The 18,438-nt window shown below is 36.3% G+C and overlaps 1 protein-coding gene across 4 annotated transcripts in view; it reads left to right on the top strand.

The window, feature by feature from the left end:
- Nucleotides 1-18,438, top strand: part of KIF2A (kinesin family member 2A) — a 91,985-nt gene that overhangs the window by 52,058 nt on the left and 21,489 nt on the right. For all 4 annotated transcript variants that reach the window (XM_043978711.1, XM_043978710.1, XM_043978709.1 and 1 more), the window contains exons 7-13: nucleotides 9,417-9,512; nucleotides 12,494-12,548; nucleotides 14,182-14,344; nucleotides 16,507-16,597; nucleotides 16,748-16,811; nucleotides 17,548-17,639; nucleotides 17,864-18,006. In XM_043978711.1, the coding sequence (XP_043834646.1) occupies nucleotides 9,417-9,512; nucleotides 12,494-12,548; nucleotides 14,182-14,344; nucleotides 16,507-16,597; nucleotides 16,748-16,811; nucleotides 17,548-17,639; nucleotides 17,864-18,006 (704 nt within the window). The remainder of the gene's footprint in view (nucleotides 1-9,416; nucleotides 9,513-12,493; nucleotides 12,549-14,181; nucleotides 14,345-16,506; nucleotides 16,598-16,747; nucleotides 16,812-17,547; nucleotides 17,640-17,863; nucleotides 18,007-18,438) is intronic.

Raw genomic sequence — 18,438 nt, 5'->3', positions numbered from 1 at the left:
TTCTATAGTCCTTTGGACATAGTTCCAAATTTCTCTCCAGAATGGTTGGATCTTTTCACAATTCCACCAAGCTTTCCCACATCCCCTCCCACAGAGATAGAATGTAAGAACCTGTAGGGGAGGAATTATTTTTCTTGTAGCTTTGTATCTCCAGTGCATAACCCAGAGTAGGTACTTAGGAAATGTTTTAAAATCGATTAATCATTCTTCCTTGTGATGTCCCTTGATATACTTGAAGGTAATGGCCATGTTCACCCTAAGTCATCAGGTTAAACGTCCCCAGTTCCTCCAACCCATCCAAATATGAGAGCATTTCCAGGTCCTTCACAGTACTAGTGGTCAACATTTGAATGCTCTCAGGTTTTATCAGTTACCTCCTTAAAATGTGGCACCTAGACCTAAACATGCCATTTTAGCAGTGGTCTGACGAGGTTAGACTACAGAAGAATGATCATGTCTCTCATCCTGGATATCTACTGTGAGATTTAAAATTGGATATAAGAGCATTAAACTCTCCTTTAATCTTTCCCTTATATGTCTCCCAGACCAGTAAGAGAAAGAAGCCTCTGAGCTTTAATTAGAGAGGGATTAATTCGCTTTTATTGTTTGCAAATTAATTAGCCAACAAACAGGTGATACTGATTAGGGAAATAGGAAAGTAGAAATACAAATGAATAGTCTTAGATCTAAGCTTAGTCTATATTCTTTTATAAAACTCACCGAATCCCCAAACTACCTCTCAGGCTGAGAACCAGAGTCGAACGTGTGCTGCCACCAAGGACCAGAGCCGATCATCCGAACGCGCAGTCAAACCTGAGCCAGCGTGTGTGTGCTGAGAGAGAGAACTTCCGTTCTCTACTCAGCTTTTTAAGCTCGCGTCCCGGAAGTCTCGCGTGCTTGGCCATGCTCTCCCGGGCAGCAGCATGCGCATGGCTGTTTGTCACGGTCTCCTCCCCGAAAGGGCAGTCCCTCAAAAACTGGCAGTCCTTCAAAAACTGTTTCAGTAGTATGTGTTCAACTCTATATTTTACCACATTCCCCCCTTTGCTTTCATTTGAAAAACGAATAAGTTTGCTCAGTGAAACAGCCAAAAATAATATCCTATGCTATCTGATAATATGATAATATCAATATAGAAAAGGAGAGAGAAAAGTTTTGTCCAGAGAGGCAGTCCCTCATGAACACGACACTTTGACATTGGTCTTGCAGAGGGAGGGCCTCTGCAGAGAGTACATGTTACAGATGGTATATAATAACAGAAGGAGATAGTAAAAATTAACGAAACAAAACTGTTCATATAAAGTCTCTGAGTTCTCGTCTTCTTGAAGTGGTAAGATGTCATCAGGAGGAAGCTGGATTCTGGTCTGGAAAACTGGATTCTGGACTGTGGTCTGGAAAGCTGGATTCTCTTCAGCTGTTTGAATTGCTGGATTTTTACTAAACCTTAGCATAGCATTGTCAATGATCAAATTAATAAATTCCATTACACTACTCTATGTCTACAAAAATCTGAGCTGTTTGTTGAATTCTATTCTCAGGGCAGCTAGGTGGCGCAGTGGATAAAGCGTTGGCCCTGGAATCAGGAGGGCCTGAGTTAAAATACAGCCTCAGACACTTGACACTTACTAGCTGTGTGAACCTAGGCAAGTCACTTAACCCTCATTGCCCCACCCAAAAATGTGCATACACAGAATTCTATTCTCTTTGAGCCTTCAGTTACTTTCACTCTTTCAGGTTTGACTTTCCCTATAAAACTGGACTGTCTTCACTGTGAAAATGAATCCTTGGAAATTTATTCTCAGACTATGTCTAGCTTCTCTTCCGTTAAAAATTCCCCACTCCATTCTCTCCTTGACCCCAAATGAGATTCTTACAACTTCTGCCCCGGATATGAGCTCCTACTTCCTTGGTGATGAGAATCAAATCAAGAACAGAAGTTTCCCTCCAGTACTTTGTCCACTGTTTGAAGAATGAAAATATTTACACAAATAAGTTTCAAAAGTTCTCCTTGACGGCAGAGAGCTCTAGCAGATGTCCAGATAATTGAGGTCCACAACCACTATCCCAGACTTATGTTCTGTTTCCTGAATTCCTCAATTATTTCCCATTTCTGTTTCCATCATTGCCTAAATACTCTCCTTGTTTATCACCTTTAGTTCCTTGATATTCTTTGAACATATATTAAAACTTTAAATAGCACTAAGATAATTAGAGGAGCAGCTAGGTTTCTTAGTGGTTAGAGCACTGGGGTTAGAGTCAGGAAGACCTAAGTTCAAATCTGACCTCAGACACTTGCCAGCTATATTACCCTGGACAAGTCACTTAACCTCTGCTTGTCTTAGTCCATTAGAGAACGAAATGGCAAATTACTCCAGTATTTTTTCTAAAAAAGAAAAAACCCAAACCATGGATAGTATGGTCCATGGAGTTATGAAGAGTAAAACACAACTGAATGACTTAACAACAATGGACAACCTGTGTATCTTAATATATAGTGCTATTATTCCCTGTGGGTCTTCCTTCCCTCCCATACCTTTTATTTCCTTTCCTGTCCTTTGGAATGTTTACATTTCCAAAATAGGTCACATCACAATAACAAGTGTTATTGACAACTCTGAAGCCAAATTTGTCCCATTTCTTTAGGATCTCTTGGTTACCTTACTGGACAGTCATGTTTGGTTATTTGTGTGGAGGTATTGGGAGACCATGGGTTTATTGCTGACTTTTTTCTCCTGTCAGTTTCTGAATGTTTTTATTTCTATTCTATGTTGTACTTGCTTTTACATAGGTACCTTACTTCCTGCTTTAAAGTAGTTTGGGGGTGGGTGGGGAGTGTAGTGCACAGAAGGATAGAATTAGAATTGCATTTTGTTTTAACACAACATATACTTTACAATAAACAAGCAAATAAATCCTCTAAGTACATTCCCTAGGAAAACAATTCGATTATTAATTACAGAAAAATCTGTTTTTAACTTTGTCAATACAGGAATGATACTAACATTAACCATGAATATATCTAAAATTTGTTAACTTTTTTGATTTACATTATTACAGTAATTGTGGGTATAGTTTCCTTCGTCCCACTTTCTTTACTCTGTGTCATTCCTAGAATCTCTCTGGAATTTGTCCAGACATTCTTCAGTCAGTGTGTCCACATTTTGTTTCCAGAACTTTATTATCACAAAAAAGACTGCTATGTACTTTTATGTACCTTTGTGTCTTTCTTGATATCATTCCCTTGTATATAATCCTTGGATGGAAATCACTAGATCAAAGGGTAGGAATACTTTAGTAACTCTTCGTGCATAATTCCAAATTGTTTTCCAAACCAATTGAATCTATTCACAGCTCCAGCAGTGAATCAGCATGCTTCCATCTTTTTTTATTTGTTTTTGTTTTTTTTGGTGGGGCAGTAGGGGTTAAGTGACTTGCCCAGGGTCACACAGCTAGTAAGTGTCAAGTGTCTGAGATCAAATTTGAACTCAGGTCCTCTTGAATCAAGGGCCGGTGTTTATCTTTGTTATCTTGTGGGGTTGTTTTACTTTGTATTTCTGAATTTTTAGTAATTTAGAACATGTTTTTCATGTGGTTGATGCTTTTGTCTTTTGAAAACCATTTTCTTTTACCTGTTTGTTTATGGATTGACTTGGGGTGGGGTGCGGGGCAGTGAGGGTTAAGTGACTTGCCTAGGGTCACACATCTAGTAAGTGTCAAGTATCTGAGGTCGGATTTGAACTCAGGTCTTCCTGAATCCAGGGCCAGTGCTCTATCCACTGTGCCACCTAGCCGTCCCTTGATTGACTCGTTTTATAGTTGTGCTGATACCATAGAATTTTGCATGCCAGGCACATTAAAAATACTTAATGCAAAGGCTTTTTTTTTTCCTCTCTCAATCCGAATATTTTCTTCTGATTACAGCAGCATTTATTTCATTTGTAAAAAGGTTTTTACTTTTACAAGATAAAACCTATTTTTGTCTCATGACAGAATCACCCATTTTACATATATTTTTAAATGTACATATTTATCAGGGGCAGCTAGGTGGCACAGTGGATAGAGCACTGGCCCTGGATTCAGGAGGACCTGAGTTCAAATCCGGCCTCAGACCCTTGACACTTACTAGCTGTGTGACCCTGGGCAAGTCACTTAACCCCAATTGCCTCACCAAAAAAAAAAAAAGAAAAGAAAAAAATGTACATATTTATCTCTTCTGATAGAATGTAATCTTGAGCATGAGCTGTTTGGTTTTTTTCTTTCATTCTTTTTTTTTTTGTTTTTAAACATACAACTTAGTAAGTGTCTGAAGAGTGATTCAAATCTGGATCTTTTTGATTCCAAGTCCATTAATCTATCCACCTTGACCAACTACTTAGATTCCACTGGAAGATATAACATATGAAGATTTAAATATATAGACTGGGGTTGGAGAAGAATTAGAAAGGTCTTACATAAAATCATTTGAGCTAATCTTTCAGGGAAACCAGAGATTCTAAGAGATAGTGGGGAGGAGTGCATTCTAATTGTAACAGTATGAAGTAGGAAAAAAAGAATACTGAAATTGGGAGTCAGTGGGCCTAGATTCAAATCTTGGCTTTAATGATTTAAATGATTTACCAAATTCCCTGTCTTATAGAATGAACTCTGTTTTCCTCAGAAATGTAATGAATAGATTTAATTGGTTCAGGGGGGCAGAGAAAGCAGCCAGACCAGAATCAGTGCTTCTTATACTTGGTGTATGTCTGACTGCTATGTGAGTCACCGTACCCTGCTGACCATAAGTGTTTTCCTAGGAGGGAAAGATGTACCCTCATAAGAATCCTTTTTCCATGCTATTCTTTTCTTAAACCTGAACAACCAAACTGGCCCGAATCAGGTAGCTATAGGACCTGGGCTGAATCACCCAATCTCTGCTTTTCAGTTCTCTCATCTGTAAAACCCAGTAATGGGATTAGATTATGTGTAAAGTCGCTTCTTACTCAAAAATCCTATGATAAATTTAATCTAATACCCATGGTGTTTAAGTGCTTATGTAAAAGGCACTATTGTTAGGTTCTGTGGATACAAAGAAAAAGTAAAGAAAGAGTCTTGCCCTCAAAGATTCTATAAGAGGTACATAGCATGTAAACAGAAGAAGATAAACATGATACACTGAAGAGGAATGATAGAGTCTTCCTATACAATTAGGCATATGAGCTGAGTCTTGAAGAAAGACAGGGATTCTTAGTGGGAGAAATGTGGAGAAAGAACCTGAACCATCCAAAGACATAGAACAAGAGATGGAATGGCAAAATCAGGGAACAGCGGGTAGGCCTGATTTAGTTGGCATGTAGAATACATGAAGGTAAGTCATTTCCAATACACCCAGAAAGGTCAGACTTTAAAACTCTTTCATTGTCAAACAGAGGAGTCTGTATTTTACTTTGGAGGCAGTAGGGAACCAGCAAAGCTTCTTGAGCAGGGAAGTTTCAAAACAAATTAGGAATATCATTTTAGCAGCTTGTTCAGAAGAATTAGATTGGTGAGGGTGTAAAAACTAGAGGGCAGGGATCCAACTGGGAAACTACTGCAGTGATCTAGCTGAGAAGTGATAGGGGTCTGATTTGGGGTGGCAGCTATTGAAATGGAGAGGCGATAAATGAAAAGTGTTGTGGAATTAGAATCAACTAGACTGGGCAGTTCATTCAGTATAGGGGAGGTAAGGAGGAGTATAGAATCAAGAGTCAAATCAAGTTGAAGAACCTGGATTGTTGGAAGAATGATCTTACCCTTCTATGGATATAGGAATGTTTGAAGGAGGGGATGGGTTAGGGGAGCAGATGATAAGTTCCATTTTAGACATACTGAGTTTGAGATGCCTTTGGGACTTCAAGGTAGAGATATCCATACAGCAAGGGATCAAGTAGGACTGGAGCACAAAAGATAGATATGGGGTAGATAGTTCTGGGAATTACCTTTGTAGAGATGAGATGTTGCTAATTAGGTAAGAAGAATGACAATTCTAGAGTTAAAGAGACCCACAGGCAATTTGCTGAAGGAGCTCTCTTGGGTAGCTGCAAGTAAAAATGGCAGAGACCAAGGACATTTATTGAGAATAGGAAACATTTTGCATTGATTTAAACAAATATGTTGATGTATATGTTTTGGCCAAGGCCAGATGACTATTACGTATGATAAAAGTGTGTACTTGGGCCACCATTTTAAAAGAAAAGGTAAAAGGGTTTGAGGAATACCTAGACATTCTCTAGAATGTCAGAGAGAATGCAGTGTTCTTTTGAAAAGTGGAAGTAGGGTAAACCAGACCTTTGTCAGGAGAATGGAGGATGGAAGAATGAGATATAGATGACAAGAGACAAGTGAAAATACCTGAAGCTACTTAACTGATATGAAGACCTTTTATTTTTCTGTATACACACACTCACACACACTCTTCTCCCAGTTGCATATAAGAACAATTTTTAACATTCATTTAAAAAAAATTTTGAGTTCTAAATTCTCTCCCTCCCTGAGATGGTAAGCCATTTAGTATAACTTATAAATATGCAGTCATGCAAAACATTTCCATATTTGTCATGTTGCAAAAGAAAACAAACAAAAAAAATAAAGTGAAAAATAGTGTGCTTCAATATGCATTCAAATGCCATCATTTCTTTTTCTGGAGATGGATAGCATAAATCATCATGATTCCTTTGGAATTGCCTTGTATCATTGTATTGCTGAGAATATCTAAGTCATTCCCAGTTGATTGTTGTCCAGTATTGCAGTTACTGTGTACAATGTTCTCCTGGTTCTGTTATGAGGACCTTCTTAAAGAGGACAGACTTGAGCCTTTGAAGATGAAACAATGCCGTGGCTTCAAAGTTGTTTTTAGGTGAAGTTAACACTGAGTACAGTCAGAGGTGGGAGATGAGCCTCTGCTGAATGATACTAAGGTATCTGTTTGTTAACCTAAAAACATCTGGAAAGTCTCTTGTCTTTTTCAAAGCCGCATATCCAATTTGTTCCAGACCTTCAAGATTTTGAAAATAGGATTCCCATTACCCATATCAGTGATTTCATATGGGTACAAATGATACCTAGATTTTATTGCTAAAGATTACGAAATATTGGACAAAAACCCAAAGACTTTGGAGACACAAGTGGCTTTTTCATCATTTCTGCCAGAGGCTTCAGAAAGGATATGGGAGGTGAACAACTAGTTAAGAAGATTGTGTTTGAGAACCAAAAACAGTGAGGAATAGATTGAGGAGTGAAACACCCAACAAGAGCTGGTTATATTTGCCTAGATCACTGTAAATCTAGTCAAAAGAGGGGGAAAAAGAATTCCTGGGAAACTATGTAGATTTAGATCTTATACTTTAATACTATAATATATTCTGAATGTACTCCAAATCGAGAGGTGTTCTAAATATAAAAAGGTTACGGTATTAATAAAAAGAGAATGGAAGGTTGTATCTTTGACAATGATGAATTAGGGGAGGGGGAAATTCATAATCACAGAATAGGGAAAAAAAAGATCTATCAGGAAGCATTTATTAAATGTATGCTATATGCCAGACATTGATCTAGGTGCTTTGTGGTTTACAAAGCACTTTTCTCACAACAGACATATAGGGAAGGTAGTAGAAGTAGTAGTATCCCGGTCTCACACATGAGGAAACTCAAGATGGAAGAGGTTAAACATAGTCATCCAGTGAATACATTCTAGAGCTAGTTAAGAATTGAACCCAAATCATCTCCATGTCCAGTGCTCACTTTTTAAGTTTTTTGTTTTTTATTTTTTAGCATTAATTTTTTGTTTTTGTTTTTGTTTTGCGGGGCAATGGGGGTTAAGTGACCTGCCCAGGGTCACACAGCTAGTAAGTGTCAAGTGTCTGAGGCCGGATTTGAACTCAGGTACTCCTGAATCCAGGGCCGGTGCTTTATCCACTGTGCCACCTAGCTGCCCCCAGCATTCATTTTTATAAGATTTTTGAGTTTCAAATTTTTTACCCTCCCCACCCACCCTAAGAAGACAGCAGGTAATCTAATATATGTTATACATATGCACACGTTAAACATTTCCACAGTAGTTATGTTGTAAAAGAAGAATCAGAACAAAAGGGAAAACCACGAGAAAGGAAAAAACAAAAACAGAAGAAAAGTAAAAATAGTATGCTTTGATCTATATTCAGACTCAGTAGTTCATTCTCTGGATGTGGATAGCATTTTCCATCATGAACCTTTTGGAATTGTCTTTGATCATTGTATTGCTGAGAAGAGCTAAGTCTATCATAGTTGATCATTGTACAGTGTTGCTGTTACTATGTAGAGTGTTCTCCTGGTTCTGCTTACTTCATTCAGTATCAGTTCATGTAAATCCTTCCAGGTTTTTCTGAAATCTACCAGCTCACTGTTTTTTGTTGTTGTTTGTTTTGTGGGGCAGTGAGGGTTAAGTGACTTGCCTAGGGTCACACAACTAGTAAGTGTCAAGTGTCTGAGGTCAGATTTGAACTCAGGTCCTCCTGAATCCAGGGTTGGTGCTTTTATCCACTGCACCACCTAGCTGCCCCTCTGCTCACTATTTCTTATAGCACAATAGTATTCCATTACATTCATATACTACAACTTGTTTAGCCATTCCCCAATTGATGGGCATCCCCCTCAATTTCCAGTTCTTTGCCACTGCAAAACGAGCTGCTGTAAATATCTTTGTTTTTCCCCTCTTTTATGATCTCTTTTGGGTACAGATCTAGTAGTGGTATTGTTGGATCAAAGGCTTTGCATCGTTTTATAGCCTTTTGGGCATAGTTCCAAATTGCTCTCCAGAATGGTTGGATCAGTTCACAGTTCCACCAACATTACGTTATTGTTCCAGTTTTCCCACATCTCCTCCAACATTTATCATTTTCCTTTTCTTTCATATTAGTCAATCTGATAGGTGCGAGGTAGTACCTAAGAGTTATTTTGATTTTCATTTCTCTAATCAGTAGTGATTTAGAGCACTTTTTTCACATGACTATAGATGGTTTTAATTTTTTACTTGTCCAATGTTCTTTCTACTACTTGAAGGATTTCTTTGAAATGAGACATAGGTGACTCCAGGGAGTTCTGGGAAAGATAAGAGGAACTGAGGAAAATTTTTACCTTAAGATCAATATATACATAATATACATATGCACATGAGAATGTTTAGACATATGTAGAGAAACAGAGATAACAGTAGTAGTATAATAGTAGAAACACTCCACCTACTGGTTATATATGGAGATTTTTCTTGATCACAATCCAGCCTAAACTAGAATTGATTAAATTTTTGCTCACATTTGCCTGTAACTAAATTCCCAGAACCACTAATTTGATTTCCTTCTTCAGATTATAGACATAAAAGCAATAAATATAACATAGTTAATGAACTTTTTTTTTTCAATTTATAGGATGTTGATGCTACAAACCCAAATTATGAAATCATGTGTATGATCAGAGACTTTAGAGGAAGCTTGGATTATAGACCACTTACAACAGCAGATCCTGTAAGTTTACTTGAGTGTAATTACTAATGGGCTTATTTAATTATGTACATATGTAGCTTGTATTTGCCATTCATTTTTTAACAAGTCCATGAACTCAGTACTCATTAAATTAATGCTAAATATGTTAATGTTTTCTTTCATGTTTTCTTTTCTCTTACCTGTTTAAAAGAAGACCAAGAAAACTATTTCCTCACATAATTTTTGCTTTTCTTCCGACCTGAAATAATAACAACCACAGTGCCAGTGGACTTTAAAAAATGCCCTTTGTCCTTGCTAGGGCAGATAAACAATTAAATTATAGTGCATGTAGGGGGAAGGAATGGAGTGACAGTAGTGGGTGGGATGTATAAGGAAGAAGTAATTAGAATTTAGTCCTCTGTGTATCAGTGTCAGATCTCTACCTCCTGCCTACTCTTCCCCTACCAGCCACCCTTATCTTTATACTTGTTCTGTGCTTGATGTTGTAAGCCTTTTATGCCTGTTTATATATATCCATTTGACTCTGGCACTTAAGAACATTTTGTTTTAGTAAATGGAGGTGAAAATCAAATTATTAATAAAGGATACAGAGAGTGGCAGGAGATATGGACCTGGATGATCAAACAATTCTTTTTAGTCTCTAGGAGTCTCAGTGTTTTATAGTGAAAATATCAGGCAAAAAGGGAGATAATTATGTGACAAACAATTTATTCAAAAGAATCCAGCTGAACACCTAGTTTGGATGTAGGTGTTTGTGGGATCATGAGCTGTATATTTTGTATTGGACTAACTTACAAAAAGAAAAAATAAGTATGCTAAGTTTAATCACACAAATGGAGCTTTCTAAAGGATTCTGATACTTTAAAAAATTAAAAACGAAGAAGTTTAGATTCTATAAGCAGGTTAGGCATGTCAACCTGAATCTAAGAGAAAATAGCCAATATAGCAAAATTGAGGTCTAAAATCAGGGCAAGTGAACTGCAGGTTGGGTTGCCACACAGCATGTGCTGGAGTACCTAAGGAGGGGGCTGAGAACATGGTTTATATAGGGTACTAAGGCAGGGGAAATGGCTAGCTGTAGGTGGGAAAGGTTGAGGTTGAGGTAGAGGTAGAGGGAATGGCCAGGCTGTAGGTGGGAAGGATTTGGGTCATCTCACTGTTTCATAAGGTAAGTTGTTTTGCATAACAAGCAAAAAGTCCATAGAGAACGCTTGGGAATCTATAGAGGGAAGCATTTGGAATATATATGAAAATAGTCAGAGGCTGCGAGTGATAATGTCTGGTCAGACTCTGGCAATTTGTGAGTCTAAGAATGGGGACCTGGTCAGATTCAGTCAACTGAGTTTGACAGGCAGTTTTGAATAAGAGGCATGATAAAACTTAAGTTTGAGAAACATAAATCTGGCAGTGATATTACAGTATGCATTGGCATTTTAAGACCAATATATCAGGAGGCTCTTGTAGCAATCCAAAGAAGTTTTTTAAAAATTGGAAATGTTTTGTCATTGAAAGGTAACTGTTCTCTCTATAAAAAACGAGGTAAGAAGATATGGGGATTCTTTTAGATAAGGAGGCTTAACTCCAGGTCCATTTTTCTGAATTAATTATAGAAAGATTGGTAACATTTGCCATGGAGAGTAGTAGTTAAGAGTGGTAGAGACAAAACCAAACTATTGGTCACTGTGTTGTAGTGGAAAGCTTTTGGAGTCCAGGAAAACCAAGTTACTAACTAGCCATAACTTGAGCAAGCCACTTCATATTTCTGAGTTGCCATTTCCTTGCAGACATAGTGCAAAGATTTGGATTCCATGTTCTGTAACCATCTCTTAAAGCTGTCAAAATCCAACAACTCACATTTATACATAGTACTTTGCAGTCCACAGAGCTTTCTCCTTATTGCCCTCTAAGGCAATAATTTACATTTTACAAATATTACAAATATGGGAATACAAATATTCCCATTTTACAGAAGAGTAACCTGAGATGAATGTTAGGTTGACTTCCACTGGATTATACAGCTACTAAGTAACAAAACTGGGATTTGAATCCAGGTTTTCTGATTCTAAGTCCAGTGTTCTTTTCATTATAACATGTTGCCCCTTGAAAGAGGGAATTAATGGTGATGAAATGGAGGCAGCAGGTGTAAATAACTTTTTTAAGTAGTTTAGAATTCAAAAATAAGAATTATAATTTCAAGGGATTAGCATGTTAAAAGGAAGGGTTTCTCTCTCCCCCCTACTTCTCCCCTTTACTTTATTATATCAGAGGAATATTTCATGTGAACTCCTGTGAGTCCCTGTGGAGTCAGGAAAGTTTAGAATCTAGGAAACTGGTGGAGTAGTTTGCTTCAGATTTAAAAAAAAAAAGTGGTCTGAATTCCTCTTTGAGTAGAAAAAAAGTGAAATGGATGGTTATAGAGACCAAATACATAAGAATAAAACATGAGCGATTTCACAATAGATAGCTTCTGTCATCTCATTAAATAGGAGGCAGGGTCATCTGCTGAGTTAGCGGGGGTAGAAAGGGGGATTAGAATTGGGGGTCTGAAGAGAATGGGAAAAGTTTAGAACAGTCACTAATCATGAAATTAAGTGTCCTATTCAATTAACTGCAACTACCTTCCCCCAATAAAATTTTGCAAACATCTTTTCTACTTCAAAAAGTTTCCATTTTCACTTAGATTTAGGATATCATATATATCTTTCCAAATATCAGATATGACACAGACCTTTAAGTGAATCAGATGCTAAAATGTGCAGTGCTATTTTCCACAGAGCTATTTTTCAAGTTTGTACTTTAAGATGAGCTAGTTTCTGTTGTACACATTCATAGAGCCATTTGTGTGCTCTAATATATAAACATCATGTACTTTATTTTTAAGTTTACAGCTCATTTTTTTATGCCTAGTACAAATTTCCAAAAATCGACAGTTTTAGATTGCTTTAAAATGTTCCACCCACCACATCATAAAATAGTCATTATTGAAATTATTTTTCTCACAGATTGATGAACACAGGATATGTGTTTGTGTAAGGAAACGACCACTCAATAAAAAAGGTAATGCAGTCTTACAGAAGGTGAATTTTGTCTTGTTTTACTATCGTTGCTACTCATTCATTTGGTAGACTGAAACTTCTGAATGGCTTCCTTTTGTAGGTTCTTAACCTTAGAATGTAAATATATAGGAATTTTTAAAAGTTTAAATGGTAAAGGCATGATACTACAAAGGTGGTTTATTGCCCTCCCATCAGAGATCACCATTCTGAGTTCTTCCATCTTTAACATCAGCATTTTAAAATCATAGACTTGTAAGAGCCTTGGAGTTGGATGATGTTTGAGGTCATCTAGACTAGCCTCCCACCAAATACTTTACATCTGGGCCTTTTAAAACTCCCTTATGGTTATGGGGCAGCGATAGAACAAATCTTAAGTGTACCTGGGGCTGTCTCTGAATTGCCTCACCTCCCTGCTGTTTGGAAGGCTCTGCTTCATAGAAGGTAGATACCTGGGAAAGAGGCTTTCTCCCCCCAGCTGCCTCCCTCCTTGTCATTGGGCATTGAAAATCCAAACTCTGCTGGGCTGTGTGCTCCTCCCAAGCTCCAGCAGATAATTTGGATTTTATTGTTGCTCCATAATCTAAATTCTTGAAAGGCTCAAAAATAAGCCAAATTAGCCTGTATCCAGTAACTGCACTTCTTCTCTTGAATGTATTAAATATTGTTCCTTCTGAAATAGAGAAGTTGATAATTGTATCCATTAGTTGAATCTCCACAATTAGGATGAAGCATTTGTTTTTGTCTAGTCCTGTGATTTCATTGGTGTAGGAAAACTTCTAAAAACTCTCACTCTGCCCAATGAGGATCCACACACCTGCTGGATAATTTGTGGTGTTAAACAGTTCCTGGGGGGATTGAGAGGTTAAGTGACTCCAAGGCTGGCTCTGTTCATAACAGTATTCTGCCTCCCTAGAACTTCTCTGCTTTGATCCTGCAAGTCAGACTGCTGAGGCGACACAATGAGTCAGAGAACTTTGAGTTGGAATGAACTATCATCTCCTTTGCCTTTTTCAACAAACAACCCTTCAGACAGTTGAAGCTATCTGCTATATCCCTTCTAAATCTTCTCTTTTCCAGGCTAAACCCTTGAAATTAACATAGAACTATTAAACAATACTCTTATCATTCAACTTTTTCAGTCACTCCTTATTTCTCCATCTTTACCACAAAAAGATCATGAGTGTCAAATGCCTTACAGAAATTGATTCTTTTTTTTTGTTTGTTTGTTTTTTTATTTTTTTATTTTTTATTTTTTTTAAGTGAGGCAATTGGGGTTAAGTGACTTGCCCAGGGTCACACAGCTAATAAGTGTTAAGTGTCTGAGGCCGGATTTGAACTCAGGTACTCCTGACTCCAGGGCCGGTGCTCTATCCACTGTGCCACCTAGCTGCCCCAGAAATTGATTCTTAATGTTTCACATAAACCCTTAACTTGACCTTTATTGTTGTGTGTGTGTTACTATAATTTATTATGACTACTTTCAGTTTTCTGTTTAATTTATTTTTGAAGATTTTAGTGATATTTTTCCCTCTAAATCCTTAGGGCTTAAAATACTTTAAAAAAAAATTTTATGGTTAGTTGAACATGTCCAATAAAAATGACTGAATGCTGATTTGTTTCATTTACTCTTTTAGAAACGGTAATGAAAGACCTTGATGTGATCACAATCCCTAGTAAAGATGTTGTGATGGTACATGAACCAAAACAAAAAGTGGACTTAACGAGGTACCTAGAAAACCAAACATTTCGTTTTGATTACGCCTTTGATGACTCAGCTCCTAATGAAATGGTTTATAGGTATGTAAATGCTTTTTTTAATGAATTGTTTTTCTATTATTACTTGTGCTCATCTTTACATTAATAGGTACATTTCTTCTTGCAGATTTCTTAATTGGTCTATTAAGTTATCTAATTATCTCTTGAGTTTCTTAAGTATAAAATGGAAGAAATGCCACATTAGTGCAGACAAAACTTTTTTTTGATGATGAAACCTCTGAATCCATTGTCTACCTAAGTTAGTGTACAGTCAGGTTTTAAAGCAGGTCCTGTTACCCTTCATGATGTAACCTCAAAAAAGTTAAGGATATATATATCAGGTATTCTTTCTTCTATGAATAATCTATCCATCACTCATTATTTTATCAAATAACCTGAATTTAATAATAATAATAATAGATAGACATAATACTTTAAGGTTTGCAGGCATTCTATTTGTGAATATAAAAATAAGCATGTATACATTTGTGTATGTATGCATATGTTATATTATATAGGTAACATACTATAATATAATGTAGGTACATGCATATATGTGTACACAAACATACATACTCATTTGATCCTCAGAAAAACCCCCTATAGGTAGGTGCTATCATTATCCCCATTTTGCCGAGGAGGAAACTGAGACTTAGTCAAGCTACTTCCCATAGATCATAAAACTGGTAAGTGTTTGAGCCAGGATATATACTCAGATATTCCTGACTCCAGGTCTAGCACTATCCACTGTTTTACCTAGATGTTTTAAAATGCTTTGTGTATTCCTTTAAAATTTATAGGGTGCGTTACATAAATTGTCATTGTTAAAATACCCACAAGATGAGGAAATGGAGACAGCCTTTGCACAGACTGTCTTTTATCATTTCTGCTTCTAAAACTCCTTAGCTGTCAGTTTTGCTTCAGATGCCACAACTTACAGGAAGCATTTTCTGACATATCTCTCCCTTGTTAGTATCCTCAAATTTTCTTGTGTTTATCTCTGAACATATATCTTCTTCACAAACAGGTAAGCTCCATTAGGGCCAGGACTGATTTTTCTTTTTTCTCCTTATATCTCTAGCTTCTAGCATGGTACTCCACATATAGATGTGTGGGTGGGTGGGTGGGTGGGTGGGTAGGTAGGTAGGTAGGTAGGTAGGTAGGTAGATAGATAGATAGATAGATAGATAGATAGATAGATAGATAGACAGACAGACAGACAGACAGACAGACAGACAGACAGACAGACAGACAGATATCCTGTATATAGCTTGTTTGCACACATTTTTTTTGCCTTTCTAAGTCAAAACCAGTAACTCAGAATTTATCATCTTAGACATATAGTTTGTATTTTTTAATGTAAAGCATTTTATCTACTTGCCCAGATTGAAGCTCATAACCTACTTTTCTGTTTACTCAACCTAGCCTCGTGAGAGTCTTTCTTCACTCTACCTTGCCATTTATAGTGATTCAGTCCTTCTTCTATTGAAACCTTTCCCTCTTTTATCTTTTTTTAAAACTTATTCACATTGTCTTTTGATCTCTTCCAAAAGTACAAGCTACAAGCCTTCTGTGTTGTTGTAATGTTGCTGTGCTTTTTATTTTTTTAAATTTTAGTTTGGATTCCTGGTGTAGAAACTCTTGCCACCATTGCAGATAAGCAAAATTATAGATAACATTGTCTTAGAGTTGCTTGAGATACTAATAGGTTAAGTAATTTGCCCATGGTCACCTAGGTTACATGTTTCAGAGGCAGGACTTGTACCCATGTCTTCCTGACTCTGAGATCTGCCCTTAATCCACTGTAGTATGCACTGTTGGGGGGGGGGGGGAAGAGGCCACACTCTACTTTAAGAATCCAGTTTAAAATTAACCTTATAATAAATCCATTAGACCACCATAGCTTTGATTTGTGTGTGTGTGTGTGTGTTTTCTCCCTGCTCTTTTTATTTGTCCCTGATCTTCTTTTCATTTCCTTGTTTCTATCATTTTTGGTAGAATTTAGTAAAACTTGCTGAAAAATGACTCTGGGACTCTCATATTTCAGTATTTTCTAATTATTCTGGAATATAATTCATAAGGAAAAATTTTAATAAACTAACTTGGATCAGTTTTCTTTATAAATGTGACTTTTTCCAAATAAATTCAGTAATGAGAATACAGTGATGAAAGATTATTCTTTTTGGTTTCTTTTCTTTTTTTAGGTTTACAGCTAGACCTTTAGTAGAAACTATATTTGAAAGGGGAATGGCCACATGTTTTGCTTATGGTCAAACAGGCAGTGGAAAGACTCATGTAAGTGATTCCCAGAAGTTTTGTAGTAACAAAGTCATGATTCATTTTTAAAAAATGATTGCATTTAGAAAACCACAACACAGATAAGAACACTTAAAATAGACTTTATTGTTTTTGTGTAATATTTACTCTTTGTTTTTAAACTTACAGACCATGGGTGGTGACTTTTCAGGCAAGAACCAAGACTGTTCTAAAGGGATATATGCACTAGCAGGTAAATTGGCCTTTTTGTATTTCATTTACAAATACTTTAACGTTGCTTTTTTGTGCTTGATTTTGTCTGTTTTAAAGACTGGAAAACCTTCTGTTCGGTTACATTGTAAACTAGTATAAAAAATGACATAATAAGGAAATAAGTAGCATAATAAATAATTGTTGATCTGAATATAAGGTATAATTATGTAAAGTGAAGATTTAGATTATAGATTTTTGTGTCTACTTTTTGGCCACTACAACATTATTCTAAAAAAGGTTGACCTCTTTTTTAAAAGAAAAATATAAAATAAGACTTATTGGTTAGAAGGATTATTTTTCCCTTTTTATTGGGGGGGGGTCATCATGGGAGAGGGGGGAGCTAGCAACAGTCTTGCCCTCCACCCTGCCCAAACCCCTCAAAAAAGAAGAAAAGAAATTAAAAAGGATCATTGAAGCATCTTTAAAAATGCACAGAAGAGAACAGAAGGAAGTTTAAAAGGAAACCCAATTGGGACAGCTTTGCAAATAAAATGTTGAATTTATTTTAACAGTACATGGTATATTATTACATATGTATTTTTTAAAGAAAATTTTATATGATAGAGATTTGTGATTCCACATTGTTCTATTTTGTATAAGGAAATTTGTTCATTAAATTCAAAATTTTTTAAAAATTGATCAATAAGAAATTTGTATTACATTTTGGTAGTATTAATTGAAACTTAACTTTTTTCTGTTTATATGAAATTCAACAGCTCGAGATGTCTTTTTAATGCTAAAGAAACCAAACTATAAGAAGTTAGAACTTCAAGTATATGCAACCTTTTTTGAAATTTATAGTGGAAAGGTAAGTATAAACTTTTAATATTTATCATGAAGCATTTATATAGTATTTACTGCTAATTTTGTTTGAATAAAAATTGACTCATTTTAAAAATTTGGCTCTTGAAATAGTTTAACATTCATCATTTCTATTTAAATTGTTCAGAACATACTTAACTAGCTTCCTCTGAGATCCTCAATTCTCTTAACATTTCGTTATCTCACATAAATGTATTTTTTTTCCTACAGGTATTTGACTTGCTTAATAGGAAGACAAAACTGAGAGTGTTAGAGGATGGTAAACAGCAAGTTCAAGTTGTGGGATTGCAGGAACGGGAGGTTAAATGTGTTGAAGATGTCCTGAAACTCATTGAAATAGGCAACAGTTGCAGGTATTGCTAATTCTTTTCATAGGTGCATCCAAAATATCAAATATTTTCTTAATTATCTTTTATATGTAGATATATTTTATGTATGCATATATAGTGTGCTTAGCATAAAACAGATCATGGCAACTGGTCCCATCACTTCCTGGCAAATAGAGGGAGAAGAAATGGAAACAATGTCTGGTTTTATATTCTTGGACTCAAAAATGACTGCAGACAGCAGCTGCAGCCATGAAATTAAAAGACTTTTGCTCCTTGGAAGGAAAGCTATGGCCAATCTATATAGCATACTTTAAAAAAAAAAAAAGGCAGACATCTTTGTTGTTTGTCCTTCGTTCTCGAAGAGGACCATGACATAGAGGACATGATGTCATGATTTACAGTGAATTGGATTTAAGTGAGGAAGGGCTGTGCCAAGTCACCAGTCTCAATCCTCTC

Source organism: Dromiciops gliroides, chromosome 1 (genome assembly GCF_019393635.1).
Source record: "Dromiciops gliroides isolate mDroGli1 chromosome 1, mDroGli1.pri, whole genome shotgun sequence".
Classification (NCBI taxonomy): domain Eukaryota; kingdom Metazoa; phylum Chordata; class Mammalia; order Microbiotheria; family Microbiotheriidae; genus Dromiciops; species Dromiciops gliroides.
Note: the sequence above shows the minus strand (reverse complement) of the source record. Positions and strands in the feature narration are given on the sequence as shown.